The 17,512-nt window shown below is 41.5% G+C and overlaps 1 protein-coding gene across 1 annotated transcript in view; it reads right to left on the minus strand.

The window, feature by feature from the left end:
* Window positions 1–4,064: 4,064 nt before the first annotated feature.
* The window catches only part of VEGFB (vascular endothelial growth factor B), a 62,606-nt gene continuing 49,158 nt past the window's right edge, over window positions 4,065–17,512 (minus strand). Inside the window, exons 7-9 of the mRNA XM_089652813.1 lie at window positions 14,959–15,042; window positions 14,257–14,379; window positions 4,065–7,377 (exon numbers count right to left, since the gene is read on the minus strand). Of these exons, the coding sequence (XP_089508939.1) occupies window positions 7,356–7,377; window positions 14,257–14,379; window positions 14,959–15,042 (229 nt within the window). The 3' untranslated portion in view covers window positions 4,065–7,355. The remainder of the gene's footprint in view (window positions 7,378–14,256; window positions 14,380–14,958; window positions 15,043–17,512) is intronic.

Here is a 17,512-nt window from a genome sequence, read left to right on the forward strand (position 1 = left end):
CTTAGACATCTGTAAATATTAACATTCTTTTTGTACGTCAGCTCATTTTAGGCCTTTTGCACTGTGAACCTGAGAAAGCCAAATATCATGCACATAGTCCTCCATCAGTACACAATATACAACTTTAAAGGTCCTCTATGCATGAGTTTGAATTTAAAATCAGCCCCACCAGTAGCACATAATCATCTTCCCATTGCACCCCTGCCAACCCGGCAGCCAGGACTATAGAACAATACAGTGTACATCCAGCTGTTGGGAGGATATGACTAACTCCCCTTCATCCACCATGAAAAGCACCAGTTTGTGACTTCAAGCTTGTTCCCGGCTTCTTCTCTTTGCTAACAGCTGAAGCAATAGGGCAGCAAAGGCATATTAACCACTTCAAGTCCGGACACTTTCACCCCCTTCCAGTCCAGCACAATTTTCAGCTTTCCGTGCTATCACACTGACAATTGCCCGGTCATGCAACACTCTATCCCAGAGGCGGACTGACAACTCATGGGGCCCCTGGGCAATAGGGGATCATGGGGCCCCTGTGCCCTTGCCCAAACTCAAAAAAGCCTATGAAAAAGGTACCAGGGGCATCTCATGGGGCCCCCTACTGACCCTGGGCCCTCGGGCAGTGCCCGAGTTTCCAAATGGTCAGTCCGCCCCTGCTCTATTCATATGAATTTTTTTAGCATTTTTTTGAGACAGATAAAACTTTATTTTGGTGGTATTTTTTCACCACTGGAATTTTTATTTTTTTGCTATATAAAAATGAAAAAGTCCAAAAATTTTGAAAAAAAAGTGTTTTTCTTATAAAATTTTGTGAATAAATAATCTTTCTTCATAAATCTTGGCTAAAATGTATTCATCTATCTTTTTAGTAAAAAAAAAACCCAAATTAGTTTATAACCAAAAATTATAATTTTTCAAAAAATGTTTTACATTTTTATTTTTTTTTATATTATTATTTATGTTTTTTTAACATACTATCACCCTAGCACCATAGTGACACTGTACTACTTGTGGGGGGTGATGAAGATTTTTTTTTTCTTTTTTTTACACTGATTGTTTTTACACCCATAAAGGCTGTAAAAGCAATAATTTCTCCTTCTCTCTGGCTGCATTCCTGCAGCCATTGAGAAATACTGTGCGAGCTGTGATTGGTCACAGCTTGTCACATGGTACAAGGCTGTTGTGAATAGCCTTGTACCATGTGACCTCTGTGATCATTCACAGATTTCACAAGTAGTAAGCAATGATGTCAGGAAGTGACATCTTGTTTACTACTGTTCATGTGATCACTGACTGACCAATCAGTGATACCATGAATTGGGACCTCACACAGACCTCCAGACACAGCGGGCACAGATCGCAGTACCGCGCACTCCCAGGGAGCACGCACAAGCAATGGATGCGGGTGGATGTTTAGAAAGGTCCACCCACATCGGGAGCGCTCCCGTCTGGCCCATGTCAATAAAGAGGTTAAAGAGGTATTAAACTACAAAAACAGAAATGTAACATATTGCAAATTACCAATCCTTAAATGTGGTGGCTGCATTCGATTTCTTTTTTAGGCTTGTTTTCCCTTTATTTTCACCTGGTGATCTAACCACTAACATACTTTCTGTCTTGGGGTGTCTACGCTCTATAGAGAAGTGTAATGACCTCCAGATTAATCAGGTAGGCTGGGTTTTTGTTTTTTAGGCAGTGGCTGAGTAGCAACCTGGGATGAGTCAGCCTGGAAGTGAAGTAGAGAGGTTACCTCAGGACAGCCTAGGGAGGTTCTGAAGGTCAGAGCTTCTGGAGCCCTCCCACCTTTCCAGAAATCTGAGAGCTTTCTGGAGGAGAAGAGGAGGCTCAGATCTGCATAATGTCAGGACCCTGGCCAATCCCCTGGCAGGAGGCCGGGCATGGTGACCGGGGCAACTCCTAGGTATGACAGAGCCTGGCGAGTGCATCAGTAAGTGTGAGGTGCAAAGATGGAGTGAAGGCTGGAGTGTGGAGCCTGGGAGGGGCCCAGGGAAAGGGCCTACCTACAGGCAGGTGCTGGAAAAAGGGAATCTCCACTGCACCACCATCTTCTAAGAGGGACATCCTGAGCAGCAGGGAAGGAGCAAGCCCAGCAGAAGGCCTGAAGGCAGTAACCAACCCAACAAACTGATAAGAAGGCCAGTGTGAGTACCCTTACACCCCCTGGGTCGGATAAGGGGGGAGGGCACTCAGGTGGAAAACCCAACTAGCTTCTCATCTGGGACTGTTCAATGTTGGCAACTTTTAAGTCCACTTGCCAAGGGCATACCCTCAGTACAGCTGGGAGAAGAAGAGGATTCATCTGGAGTCTGAGGAGGTACACCAAAGAGCTTTAGTAATGCTGGTAGGAGTAGACATAGGCAAAACACAGGTTAACTTCAAGATAGGAATTATCTAAACCACGTGTAAAAAAGGGATTGCTGGTCTTGGATATATTAACAACCTAGCTAGCACATGCATTGTTAGCCATTGGTAAATGTGCTATGCTTCTTGTCAACTGCCAAACCAAAAGTTCTACACTGAATGTATAGATAAATCAGGTCAGCTAATCGGTATAATCATTTCATCTTTTTTTCCACCTTAGCAATTTTATACAAAGTTATGCTATTGGGATTTAAAGTATATAAGAACCAAATCACTAAAATCTTATATAAGCTTTTATGTTAGTGTAATTTCAAACATCATTTTCAGCATATTTAAAGAGCAACTCCACTTTTGTTGAGAAAAAAAAACACTCCCCTCTGGGTGATCTATGTACATTGCATGTATTTTAACAAACGTTTTTGGAGATTCCTACCTTTTGTTATTCTAAAGAAATATCCCTTTGTTTGTCTGTGTTTCTGTGCAGAGTGAATCTGTAAGGGAGTGGTTTTCTAATGATCAATCAGCTGCTGCATCTGCAGGGCTATAATGAGGAAAGTGGCAGGGTCTGCATCCCTTTAGACATGATTTCCCCTTGGAAGTATCTCACCAAAAATTACATTTTCAGGGGGTGTTCTATACACACTCTGAAATCCTGGAGGAACCCTCTGCACACTTCTAATTACCCAGGTTGGAATAAAGAAATAGGGATTTTTAGTTCACACATATTGTAATACATGTTTAAGCTGGCCAATTGTGTCAAAAGTAGCCATATGGCCTTGAATTTTACAGAAAATTACAGTGCTGCAGATTGAAAAGGAAAGGTAATTTTTAATAACATTCAATTACAATATGACTTGAGTCACAATTGTATACATTATACTATTTGTTTTTTATTTGATCATTTTTTTTTTCCACGAAAGTGGACTCACTCATTTGAATACATGTCTTGTGTTCCCACCATGAACAATCTTGTTTAGGCACTTTCTGTTATAGGGTGTTATAGGGTGACAGTGCTGTGTACCTGTCTCCAAATTGTCACCCTGTCACATGGACTTCTGATGGTTTAACACACATTACCCAGGCATGATCCAGTGTTGTCACCATCACAAAACATGTCTTGTGAAATGCCATGCAGCCATAACTAAAGTCAACGTATATGCTTTAGCAAACTAAATGTCTGCCACAAAAAATTCCATTGGGATGTCATTAAAGTGATTGTAAAGGCACAAATAAGTAGCTCTGATCCTCCTCTTCTCTGGCACTCCTGGCTCCTCCCCCCTGCCAAGTATCCCCATATCAAACTGCTTGCTATGGGGGCACTCATGCGTGCTCACTCCTGAGCTGGCTCTGTGTGTCTATAAGACACATTGAGCGTAGCTCTGCCCCCACTCCCTCCTCATTGGCTGTGATTGACAGCAATGTCTGAGCCGTTGAATAGTGAGATAGCTGCGAGAGCCGTTGCTCTTGTGCACTTTGCTGGATTGAGATCAGGCTCAGGTCAATACTGGAATAGCTGGGGAGGGAGCTGCACACTGAAGATTTTTTATCTTTATGCATAGATTTAAAAAAAAACCTTCACCCTTTAGAACCACTTTAAATATAGAGACCCAAATTTCTGAAATGCATGTGAACGTTTGTTAGCACACTGGGTAATCTGTAAATTAAAAAAAAAAGAAATTACATGACTTTTAAAAAAATTTATAGCGGTAAAGAAATTTATAAATACATTTACACATACATTTGCTTATAAGTAACAGAGACCTACAGAACCAAGATTTATACAGTGATAAATAAACTGATACATAATATGTGGACAAAATATATGGACAAATAAATAAAGTCCTTGTTAGTAATTCACAGGAGTTAGTTTTTAGCTTTAACAATACAATAAAGAAAATTTACCAACTTAAATCGTTATTTCAGCCAATGGCTGACAAATTTTGCATATTTTGTTGTTTGAAAGCGATCATTTAACTTCAACGCTTGTACTCCTTGAGCTGATATTTAAAAAATGTGACTTTATCACAGTGCCAGGTTTCTAGTGATGTTTGTCCTGATACAAGTTCTTCTTAATTGTTAATTTAGGAATTTAGAATATCCGAAACTTCTTGAGATTTTTCTATCAAGTTGTTCTATCCTGATTCATCTGACATCATATACAGTGGGGAAAATAATTATTTGATCCCCTGCAGATTTTGTAAGTTTGCCCACTTACAAAGAAATGGAAGGGTCTATAATTTTATCACCAGTGTATTTTAAATTATAGAGACAGAATATACAAATGTTATAAATTGAGTTGCAATTCAGTGAGTAAAATAAGCATTTGATCCCCAAGCAAAACATAACCTAGTACTTGGTGGAGAAACCCTTGTTGGCAGGCACAGAGAAAAGACGTTACCTGTAGTTAGTTATCAGGTTTGCACACATCTCAGAAGGGGTTTTGGTCCACTCATCTTTACAGATCTTCTCGAAATCCTTAAGGTTCCTTGGCTGTCGCTTGGCAAATTGAAGTTTCAGCTTCCTCCATAAATTTTCTATAGGAGTAAGGTCTGGAGACTGACTAGGCCACTCCATGACCTTAATGTGCTTCTTCTAGAGTCACTCCTCTGTTCCCTTGGCAGTATGTTTTGGGTCATTGTTATGCTAGAAGACCCATCCATGACCCATCTTCAGTGTTCTTGCTGAACAAGTCACAAACTCACAAACCCATGCAGCACACTACAGGTCCCAGCCTTCCAAATCTAATGTTCAAATTGCTGAAGAAATCTGGGAGACAAGTCTCAAGGGGAATAATATCCAGGGGATTCTGCAGCTACCAGTAAAGATCCGCAAAAGATCCAAAGCAGCCTGGGAGGATAAAAGGAACAGCAGCGTGGGGTCCTCGTCAGCAATATATGTAATTTTATTTAAACAAATTAAAATAGTATACTCATGTGTGTGGCTCTTGACAAACAGCTCAGAGACAGAGTTCAGCATAGAAGTGACATTGAGCTGTGTTCAGTAAACGGCTGTTCCAAGTTCCCCGACTGGCATATCAGGGGACAGGATTTTGACAGCTGTGAAAGACCACTAATGGCCGGCACTGCTAACACTGCTTTAAGGATCTTTGTACACTGTTGGAAAGGAGGAGAGGGAGGGCGGGGAGGGGGCGGTAATGCATTTCAAAGAACACACCTTCTTTGTCATAACCTGGTTATGGTCCACAAGGCAGTGTTAGCAGTGCCAAGAGTTGTCATTAGGAGCATCTTCTTAAATTTACAGGACTAACCTGTGTACCACATGAGCACATAGCCAATCTGTTGGAACCAGAATTATTGTTGGTTGGTAGGGGATCAAATACCGGTACTTATTTTACTCACTGAACTGCAACAATTTATAACATTTTTAGCATGTTTTTTTTTTCTGGATTTTTGGTTGATATTCTGTCTCTATCATTTAAAATACACCTGTGATAAAAATGATAGACTCTTCATTTCTTTGTACGTAAGTGGGCAAACTTACAAAATCTGCAGGGGATCAAATTATTTTTTTTCCCAATTGTAAGGTTTTACATTTTTTCCATCTTATATTCACTTTATATTAGTCTTGTTTTAGTAAAACTCAAATGAAAAAAAGTTAATGGATGTTTTTGACCTCTACAAAGACTTCAGCTTGTACAAGAACAGTGTGCACTGTAGGGCTGAATCTAGCTTATCTGATCTGGGGGTGTCGTAAAAAAAAAGTCATAGGGCATAATGTCAATAGTGTGACAGAGATGCATGGAACCAGTATTCCCTGTACACTTGGCACACTTCTGCACCACGGAGTCACAACCCAGAAATAACATCTGACAGTACAGAGGAGGTAAGGGAGTGAATAGAGAGCTCTTGTATGTATTAGGATGATTAAACAGAACCTGTGCCCCCTTATATCCCTATCAGAGTCCCCCCTTACATCAGGAGTCTTCCTCAAAGTTTCCCCTTTTCATTAGGGTTCCTATATGAGTCCCCCTTACATTAGGTGTCCTCAGAGTGCCCCTTACATAAAATGTGCACATCAGAATACCCTCTTACATTAATTTCCCCCCTCAGAGTGCTCCTTACATCAATTGCTTCAATAGAGTGTCCCAATCAGAATGCCCCCTTACACAAACTGTCCCCATCAGAGTGCCCCCTTACATCAACTATCCTTATCAGTGTGCCCCCTTACATCAACTATCCCTATCAGAGTGCCCCCTTACATCAATTGTCTCCATCAAGTCGCATGGATCAGTTGGATGCACACTCGGAGATCTGGGGGGAAAAACAAAAATATAGGGGTGCATAGCCCACCCCAGCCCCCCTGGGATCCAGACCTGGTGCACAACAAGCTTTTCCAAAGTATTGTAAAGTTTTTGGCAAGCTTTAAGCAGTTATTTTCAAGTCTTTAAAGAAAATGCAATTTCTAGTATGCAGATGTTAAACACAGATATTAATGGGAGGACCTACAGTAAATTTATACAACCCTAATGAAGTCTGCAAGCACCTTGTTTAAAGTGACAGGCAACACTTGCTTAAATATATGTGTTTCCCCTAGTAGAGGTGAATTGGGCTTTAAAGGCTTTTACAAAGCAATAGATTGGTGTACACACTGTTCTTCCATAAGCTGAAGCCCCTGTGTAAATTATCTATATAAGTATATAGTAAAACATATAATAAGTTGTAAAATGTATATAAAAAAGTCTTTGCCCTTTTGCATAAAATCCTGAGTTCACTCTTCAGCAAGTCCGCAATATATAGGTCAACCAAGTAGGCCAGGCCACCAGTGTGACTGCAAATTCTACGTATTTAGGCTCACTGTAACATTAGTCATAGTATTCACCAGTGGATGTTTTTTCTGCGGAGATCCACGTTTTAGCAGTGACGGTTGAGGGACTGATGCAGTAAAGTGCGAAGTAATATGGCTCTGGATATGAAACCATTTAAAATGTAGTCATTTTGTCTACAAGGCGACTGTCAACTTCTTGGTTTTTCACACCTGTATGGAGAAAACATATGAGACACTCTATTTTCTGTAGTGGCAATAAACAATGGTAGTATCATGACTTCCATAAATCAGTATTATATGAACCTATTAAATGCTGTCTTTGCCCCCAAAGAGAACTTGACTATTGTCCCTCCATTCCATATGACACCTGTCACCTTGGCAGAGGGTGAGAGGAAATTTCCTTCACTGGAACACAGACGTCATAAAATCGTAACAGAGTTTCTATACTTTCTTCTCTGTACTTTTTTCCATTGTCTGTGATCCCATCAATGGGATAATCCTTCACTTTCTGATCTGACACCCATCAAACAGACTGGAAGAGGAGAGCACAGTGCAGAGAGGTTTTCCACAGTAGAGAGTGGGCCTGTGGGGATGTATACTATGGGAGCAGATAGTCTATATTCTCAGAGGTAGGAGAGGAGATAAAGCATTAGGGATTTGAAATTTCCACCGCTTTCTCTGCTCTCCTTGCAGGGATGACAATACAGGCTAGGAGGCATCTGACTGGTCAGCACTGTCCATGTGATGGTGCTGACCATTCAAAAGCCCTCTAGCCCGAACTATCATCCCTGCAAGGATAGGAGAGAAAGCGGTAGGAATTTCAAATCCCTGATGCTTTCTCTCCTCTCCTACTTCTTTGAATAAGGACTTTCTGCTTCCATAGTATACATCCCCACAGGCCCATTCTCCGCTCAGCATGGGATGCCCGCAGGGAAGTTTCCCACACTGCTCCTGTGTGAACCCAGGCTATGACAAGCCTGGGTTCACACAGGAGCAGTGGGGAAACCGCATGGTAATCTTTACGGGGCAATTCATGTTGATGCAAAGTATAGGTTTACAGTATCAGGCCCATTTTCACGAGTACAAGCACTTGTGAAAATACTCGGTATCGGCACCCATACTGGTAAAGGTATTGGTGCATCCCTAGTGCTAATCCTTTCCTACTATATCCAATCTTTTCCAAAAACTTTTAAAAGGTTCCTGTGGGCAGGAATATAGCTTGTGAACTTGAAAGTGCTCCCTGATTGCAAAAAACGCCAAAGATAAGGCTTTTGCTGGCATAAATGTGAAAGACACCTTTAAATCTGGGCAGAACCCCCAAGAGTCCCCTGCATGTTGACTGTTGCTACTCTGCTATTCCATTACTGCTCTCTTGAATCCTGTATCTTTTCGCTTGCATCTTTTCACTTGAACCAGTCCTCAAACTTGCCAATAGTTTTACTTATTAAATGGTATAGTTTAGGTGCACAAGATCCGAAATTGTTCAGTTTCTTATTGATTGCTCTATACAGTTCATATATTGGAGTGTAGTAACTCTAGAACAGCCTTTCTCAACCTTTTTAATATGGAGGAACACAAAGTATTTTCTGGTCTCAGGGAACAACTGATAAAAATTCCTGAACCTACAGCTCACTGCATATTATTGTGCTGATCACGGAGAATTTGGGGTCAGTGGGAAAAATCATCATCTTACAGATAGCTAAAAAAGATCATTGGTTTCACTGGTAATGTATATGAGTAGCAGAAATTGCATATTGCTCAAGAAACCCCTGACAACCTCTGGAGCAGCCTTTTTCAACATTTTCAACACAGAAATAACTTTCCGTTCTCGGGGAACCCCTACTAAAAATTATTATATCTTGAACTCATGAAACATTTATGTGATGGTCAGAAATTGCTCTTTACTCAAGGAACCCCTAGCAACCTCTGGAGGAACTCTAGGGTCCCAAAGAACCCTGCTTGAGAAACCCTGCTCTGGTGGAACCTTAGGGTTCAGAAAAGCTGCCCTAGAGAGATGGCTCTTAAATCAAGAACCTAATAATTGACATTTATGACAACTTCATATGGCATCAAAGACGGACGATAAGTATTTTTATTGATCAAAATGCCCAAAGAAAGACTGTAAAACCAGCTAGTGGTGTGATCATGGCAAGTGTAATTTAAATTAATCTTCAATACTTCATAGTGTAGGTGTCTTGCCTTTTTCTGCCATTTTAATCTGAGATGAACCCATGAAACATGGTTGCTTTTGGATACTCTGCTCAACAAATATACTTTAAATTGATGCCCCACCCTGGCTACTTGTGTGTGCTATATATACTTGGACTTTTACAATTGATTTAGCACTCTTTGAGGGGAATTTATCAAAAATATAGCAGTCAGAATCTGGAGCAGCTGTGCATGGCAACCAATCAACTTCAATCTTCTAAGTTTAGTTAAGTTTTAAAAAGGAAGGATAGCCCCTCACCCCACTACTTTTTCTCTTTACTATTGTGAACATCCTTCCTTCCTTTTTCCTTCTTTCCTATTTCCTTGTTGCAGATCATGCTGTTTATTTAGACTTGATCTGCTTATTGTTTCTGCGACAAATGTACCTGTCTCATTGATACCTACTCTAATTTGCAGGCTACAAGTTTCATTTACTAATATGCTATTTATACTGTTGGATTTTTTTTACATTCTCAGCAGCTACCTTCCAGCTGTCTAACATATTCTTGGCAAATACAAAAAGTTCTCTTAAAGTGGAGTTCCACCTGTAAAAAAAAAAATAAGTCAGCAGCTATAAAAACTGTAGCTGCTGACTTTTAAAATACAGACACTTACTGTCCCTCGGTCCAGCGGTGTCCTCACCACCTATGGTTTCACCGGCCGTCTTCTCTCCCTGGTGCCAGCATCTTCAGTGTGGGCACCCGGCTGTGACAGTTTGCAGCTTCACAACCGGGTTCCCACTGCACATGTGCGAGAAGCTCTGCGCTTTGTAAATGGCCCCGTAGTCTTCTGGAACCTGTCACGTGTCACAGAAGACTAGGGGGGGGGGAGGACAACTTCTGATTGCCTAGGCGATTGCAGTGGAAGTGGGAGCAGGTACCTGTCAAATTCGGGTACCCGCTCTCCAAAGGTGCCAATCCTTAATGGGGAGTGGAGGACAAAGGCTTAAAGCAGAAATTTCTCTTTTGGGTGGAGCTCCGCTTTAAGCTATGTTTTACCTTAAATTGTTTTCAATAAAAATCTATTGAGACTGAACATGAAGGGCAGAAGCTGATTTCCTGATGGCTCCATGGCAGCACAGCTGGTGAGGTCCCACTCACCCCCTGCCTGAGCAGGACATAACTGAGGTGGGTCAAAAATAATAAATTTTTGACCCACCTCAGCCTGGGCGTTCCTTTTTCTCCTTTGCCAATTTGAAACTAATGTCTTCTTTTAAGGTGGAGGCATCCATTGACCTAATGAAGATGTTGGCCAGGATCATGCTTAATGCAGTAACAGCCAGAGGAGCACCGCACACAGCCTTTTTAACCTCTTCATGCTGACGTCTGGGCCTAGACGCCGAGCAGCCGCACATTTGCGTGCAATTAACAAAAAACATATGTGCTGCGAGACCGCACCCTGCACGCTCCCAGCACACATGTCCAGTACTCACGGAAAGGTCCCGGTCTGCTCTTTCGATTGGGACCTTTCCCGATTATGTGACCACCGTGACAAAGCGTCACGACGGTCACATGATCCCTAAACCCTGCCCCACCTGTCCCGCCTCCCGGCTTTTGAAACTTAAAAGGGCCAGGAGGCTCAGGCGGGAAGGGGTTAAAGGTAAATGAGTACCTTTACGCCGGCCTTCCCTACATTAAGTTTGAATATAGTTTTCATATCCTGCACTGTGATACTTTTTGATTTCTTTTTTTTTTATATCCATCCAAATCCTTTGTCTAGGCTGTGTACAGCGCTCCGGATCCATTTTCTGTGCCCATTAAGTGGGGATTGAGAAACATTGTTTTTTTTACCTAAAAGCTTAAAATTTCTTTAAACACGTGAGTGCATTACTTGTTTGATTACTGCTAAATAAAGAGTATTACAGAGTTACACTATGTGTGTTCCTCTTGCTTTTCATAACTTTCTTGCATGCATGAGGATTACGGTCAAGTACTAAGGAAGCATATGGTATCTTTTTCCCTATCTGAGTCCTGGTTATGCCTGTGAACAGGGATGGACTGACCATTCCAGCACTCGGGCACTGCCCGTGGGCCCGGGGTCAGTAGGGGGCCCCATAAAATGCCCCTGGTACCATTTATAGGCTTTTTTTGACTGTGGGCAAGGACACAGGGGCCCCATGATCCCCTATTGCCCGGGGTTCCCATGAGTTGTCAGTCCGCCCCTGCCTGTGAACACATCTCACCAGTCTAAGCTTTTTTGACTCTTATGCCGTAGTCTAACGAATCTGGTGAGTGTGGAGTGTATGAAGTGGTGATCGTGAAGCACTGTGGGGTGACACCATTTGCAGAACACTTGCTGTTTGGATATTATGGGAAATTCTCTTTTGTTGAAGCACTGTCTATTTAGGACTTTGCTTTTCCTATATTTTCTCTCCAGTGCATTGTAGCACTAAAGCACTGTCTTGGACTTTTTTTCGCACAAATTTAAATTAATAGTTGTTTGCGCTGTATTATTGATTTATCAAAAATGTATTGAGTTACGTCATGCAGGGGGTGGGCGGCCATGGAGCTCATCAGTAAAGGACAATTACGGTAAGCATTTGAATTCAATTTTCCATTTGGTTGCCATTCACAGCTGCTCCAGATTCTGGCTGCTGCAGTTTTGATAAATTCCCTTCTCAGTATTTCATACTATATGCAATTGTTTTGTTTTATCTGCAACATAGGGAAGTGTGCTTTGCCAATGCCAAGACTAAGAACAACTAAAAAATGTACATTTGACAGATCGGAGCCATGGTTTATGGTTTCTTGACTTAGCTGTGATGTCAAGTATGTTGCACATAGATTATCACTGTTAACCACTTGACGTCCGGAAGATTTAACCCCCTCCATGACCAAGCCATTTTTTGTGATACGGCTCAGTGTTACTTTAACTGACAACTGCGCGGTCATGCAATGCTGTACATAAATGAAATTTCTATCATTTTTTCCCCAAAAAATAAGAGTTTTCTTTTAATGGTATTTGATCACCTCTGCATTTTTAATTTTTTTTGCTATAAATGACATTTTAAAAAAAACAAAAAAAAAAACAATATTTTTTACTTTCTGCTATAAAACATATCCAATAAAAAAATTTAAAAAATCAAATTTCATAAATTTAGGCTAAAATGCATTCTTCTACATATTTTTGGAAAAAAATACCAATAAATGTATATTGATTGGTTTGCGCAAATGTAGTAGCATCTACAAATGGCGGTGTATATATAGTGGAATTATTTTTAATATTAGTAATGGCAGCAATCAGCGACTTATAGCAGGACATCGATATTCTGACAGACAGTCTAACACTAACTGACACTAATTGACACTTTGTGGGGACTAGTAACACTAATGCAGTGATCAGTGCTAAAAATATACACTGTCACTGTATTAATGACACTGGCTGGGAAGAAGATAAACATCTAGGGCGATCAAAGGGTTAAAGCAGAGTTCCAGTCACACAGTAAAAAAAATAAAAGTCAGCAGCTATAAAAACTGTAGCTGCTGACTTTAAAAAAACAGCCACTTACCTGTCCTTCGGTCCCGCAGTGTCCTCCCTGCAGCCCGTTTCACTGGCCATCCGGTGTTCCTGGAGCTGGCATGTTCAGTGTGAGTACCCGGCTGTGACAGCTTGCAGATTCACAGCTGGGTGCCCACTGCGAATGCAGTTACCCGCTTCCACTGCCACTGCGATCACCTTGGGTAGTTGTCCCCCCCCCCCTCGTAGTCTTCTGGGACACGTGACAGGTCCCAGAAGACTACGGGGGGGGGAGTACAACTTCCTTAGGTGATCGCAGTGGAAGTGGGAGCGGGTACCTGTCAATTTCAGGTACCCGCTCCCCCCTGCCCCACTCCCCAAAGGTGCCAATCCTTAATGAGGAGAGAGGGAGCAGTCTTTAAAGCAGAACTTCCCCTTTTGGGTGGAGCTCCACTTTAATTGTCTGCCTAGCCATTGTTTTTGTGTCTGCTGTGTACTGTTTCTACTAGGCAATCTGTTAGATTTTATTTCCTGAATAAAATCTAGCAGATTTCCATTGGCATAACACAGTTCTGACTTTATATTGGCAGAGCTGTGTTCTATCATTCTCCTCGGTGATCAACAGGTGCCGGTGCTTATCCAGTGACCGGAACCTGTTGATCGGCTTCTGCTGTGTCCAATCACAGCAGAAACAACGCTTCGGTAACAGGCGGGCACGCCCCTGTAGCCGAAGTGCAAAATAATGTTTATATACATGATTTTTTACAGAACGTGTGCCCTGTAGCAGTGAATCTGCTATGTGGCAGACAGCAAGACTGGCTCTGAGGAAGAGGTACAACCTCGAAACACGTCAGCCACCAGCTATCCAGAGGTCTACAGTCCCCCACCAGACTACCTTCAGGGTTTTTTTGGACCACATTGCATTCCCTGTGACATGCTTTCCATTTGATTTTATTTCTCTTGTCAGTATTATACTTTTTATCAATAAATCTCATCTTTTAAGGTAATGCACTAGGCCCATGTGCCCTCTTTTTGTCCCTTTATATACGGCGGACAGCAATCGGTTAAAAACACTTGTTCTGTCACATTCAGTAGCTAAAGAACCAAAAAAAATTAAGCTAGTAATTTGATGGAGCTGACTTGTTGAACACAATTAACCCGATAAGTCTAATGAATAAAATAGGTTCATATCTTTAAAAGTGGCCCACAAGCATAGGTATTTATTACAAGCACTATGGGGAGCAGTCAGAACAGGCTTGGAACATTTTGAAGGACACGTTGTTTCTGCTTATTCCCAATTTTGCCATAAGAACAACACTCTGGGAAATGTCTGGCATAAGATGCTTTAAAGGACATTCTTCTCATAGTTTCCCTATCAACCTGCACAAGGAGGGGCAGACTTTAAACTCAGATTAAGTGTGGCACCTGCAACGCTCTTGGTTAAATATCATTCCTCGCTGGTTGCACTTTTTCTCATTTTTCTGGCACACACATTCACAGTTTTCAGGGTTTAATGTCCACCGCTGGTCACAAGGTGGACAGATAGACCTAGGTGAAGAATAAAAAGCATGAGAAACATAACATCAATTGACTTACGCTACAAACTTCGGTTAATGTAAAGACGTAGGGCCCATTTAAACTGTTGTGTGCATATGATGTAATACACGTGTCTAATATACCATCCCAGTGTTGCAGCACAGTGAGTTTTAAAAAAAATAACATTTTCATTTTTTCTGCACTTTAGTGTGTTGGGAGTCCATAGAAGTCAATGGCTCCCATCAAAATGCATGTTACATGTGTTTTATTGTGTCTTAACATGTCTTGATCAATGGCTTTTAATGCTATCCAGTGCAAATTCTACATTCAAAAATGCATTGGAAATGCGAGTCAATAATGCATGTCAACACATGCTGACACATGTCTATGCACTGGTGTCACACATAGATCTAAATAAGCCCTTAAGCCCAAAATCAACTCAAAAATCAAAAGTGTACATTTTAGAAGCACTGCATCCTCTGCCCTTTTCCCAGAACTTTCACTTTGGTTTGTAAATCTTTAGCATCTCATCATGGCTTTTCCAATGCTGCTGTCCTGCAAAATGTCACCAAATCTCATTTATCTACAAACCTGGCATTTTTAGGGGTGTGCATGCCTTTCTTCCCTTTTCGCTTTCGTTTCTTTGCTTTCTTTAAACCTAATGTTGTAGAGAGTCTGTGAGAAGCAAAAATAACATCTATGAGAGCTACAATACACAGAAACAGTCAAAACAAATGAAAGCGGTTGACACAATGCGAGAAAATCCTTAGCAAGAGATTGCTTTTAGCAGTTAAGGAGTAGAGAGATACAATTTTTTAAACAAATTTTTACCATTTATATTGAGTTATAGTCATTTAATAAATGAAATAGCATTTATAATATTACAAGCACACTTGTGCCAGGCTACAAATGCTGTTCAGCAGTTGCTGGTATTTGACTTAACATAGAGACCACATTAAGTGACCATTTAGAGAAGAAATTAAGTCTTCAGGTTGACAAATTCATAAACGGTATACCACCTGACATTTTAACACCAAAAATAGTTCAATGTTTATAGAACCCAATTTCTGTTAAATCTAAGATCACAAGTATTATGAACCATGGGGGCCACAAGAAGACTTAAAACAGAACTGAACCCCCCCAATACTTTACAGCCAAGGAAACTGCCTAGCTTAGACTCTGTTTGTTCTGCACTTGCATTGGTGGTGGTGTGCACATGAGATCAGTTATGACCAGGGGTGGACTGACCATTTGGGAACTCGGGCACTGCCCAAGGGCCCGGGGTCAGCAGGGGGCCCCATGAGATGCCCCTGGTACCTTTTTATAGGCTTTTTTTGAGTGTGGGCAAGGACACAGTGGCCCCATGACCCCTATTGTCCGAGGGCCCCATGAGTTGTCAGTTTGCCCCTGGTTATGACACCAGCCATATGATGACATGACAGTTCAGCTGAAAGCACAAGCATCTATGACAGTTATCATTCACTGCATGCCATAAATGTAACAGGTAAATCAATGGGTTTAATTATTCTTTAAGACCTAGCTCAGTCTTAGTTTAATTTGACTTTTGATGCAAGGTACCCAAGGAATTCACCAGCTTCTTTTGACTTGCAATTATTTTGCTACCATTCCTAACGTTGTTTCCATTGCCAACCATTGTTTCTAGGATCTTTTTCTCACCTTTTGGTCTCTCCTCAAAATTCTCAGTAGAAATGCAATATATAGAGGGGCTTCGCCAGCCTCCCAAGATCTCTAAGCACAAATGTAAAGAGTGCATTGGAAGGCAGAGCTGGGGATTTTGATGAGGAAATGTCCTTATACACCTATGGGTTGGTCAGGTGCCACCCAAGAGTTACACGTTCACTAGTTATCATGGTGATTTTTGTTGACCTCATTAGGCTGGCAATATATGTTTTTTTTTTTATTAGCTCAAAAAAAACCCCCAAAAAACGAATGGATTCCCACATCCACACAGGAATCCTCCCCACTGCTCTACTGCATTCTCATAGCTTGACTCCACTTTCAGAATACACTAATCAGTGCCTATTGGCTGCATGCACAGATTAAACACACATTTTACAACATTCCTCACATTCCTTCTGTACTGAATGTATTGTAATTGTATTGTCTCCCTTATATTGTAAAGCGCTGCGCAAACTGTTGGCTCTATATAAATCCTGTATAATAATAATAATTCCTGTTCAAGAGAAGTTGACCACTAGGCTGACACTCTTGAATAGGAACGGCCAAAGATGGATTGAAATTTGGCAAGTCCCTGCTGAACTGGACTAATTTCGGTCCATCTATGGCCAGCTTTGGTGCCATCATTAACACAGTCTTTTGCAGACAAAGTATGCTTCATATTTTGTAAAATTGGAAAGAGAAAACACAGTTACTGTGTTTTCTTTCTGCTCTATTTTCTCTCTTCGGTCTGCCTATAGAGTTGCTTCTTACTCTGACAGCTGGCTGCCTGCACACCATGAGTGCCCCTGACAAACCATATCCCAGGACTCCCCTTATAGTACAGTGACTTTTTATGTATGGACCAAGGGCGGACTGACCATTTGGAAACTCAGGCACTGCCCGAGGGCCCGGGGTCAGTAGGGGGCCCCATGAGATGCCCCTGGTACCTTTTTCATAGGCTTTTTTGAGTTTGGGCAAGGACACAGGGGCCCCATGATCCCCTATTGCCCAGGGGCCCCATGAGTTGTCAGTCCACCCCTGGTATGTAAACTGATATATTTACATATGGACTGGTTTATATTAATGTAGATTTGGTCCATTACCATCCATCTTCCTATCTACATTACCCTGATATAATTCCAAGAGCTCCTCAACTCCCTCTTACTTGCATATTTTGTAAAATTAAACGTTTTTATAATAGTACCGGGACGTTACAAATAAAGTAACAGGATGGACGCTGCTCAACCGACCCCAGGAGTCCAATGTAGAGGAATGGCCTCAGCTGCCATACTGGCCATGCCCTTCTGGCATATTTCTGCACACCCACCAGGGCTTGGTCACAGATCAAGCGTTATCAAATAATTTGGTGTTGTATAAGAACAAAGCTACATTGTAACTCCTTGGTACTGACAGTTGTAACAACTCACTGTGGCTCCCTATGGAGTAATGTACACAAGTAGCATGT

The sequence above is a fragment of the Staurois parvus genome, unplaced genomic scaffold (genome assembly GCF_062004578.1).
Source record: "Staurois parvus isolate SC_StPar_1 unplaced genomic scaffold, SC_StPar_1.0 ptg000694l, whole genome shotgun sequence".
Classification (NCBI taxonomy): domain Eukaryota; kingdom Metazoa; phylum Chordata; class Amphibia; order Anura; family Ranidae; genus Staurois; species Staurois parvus.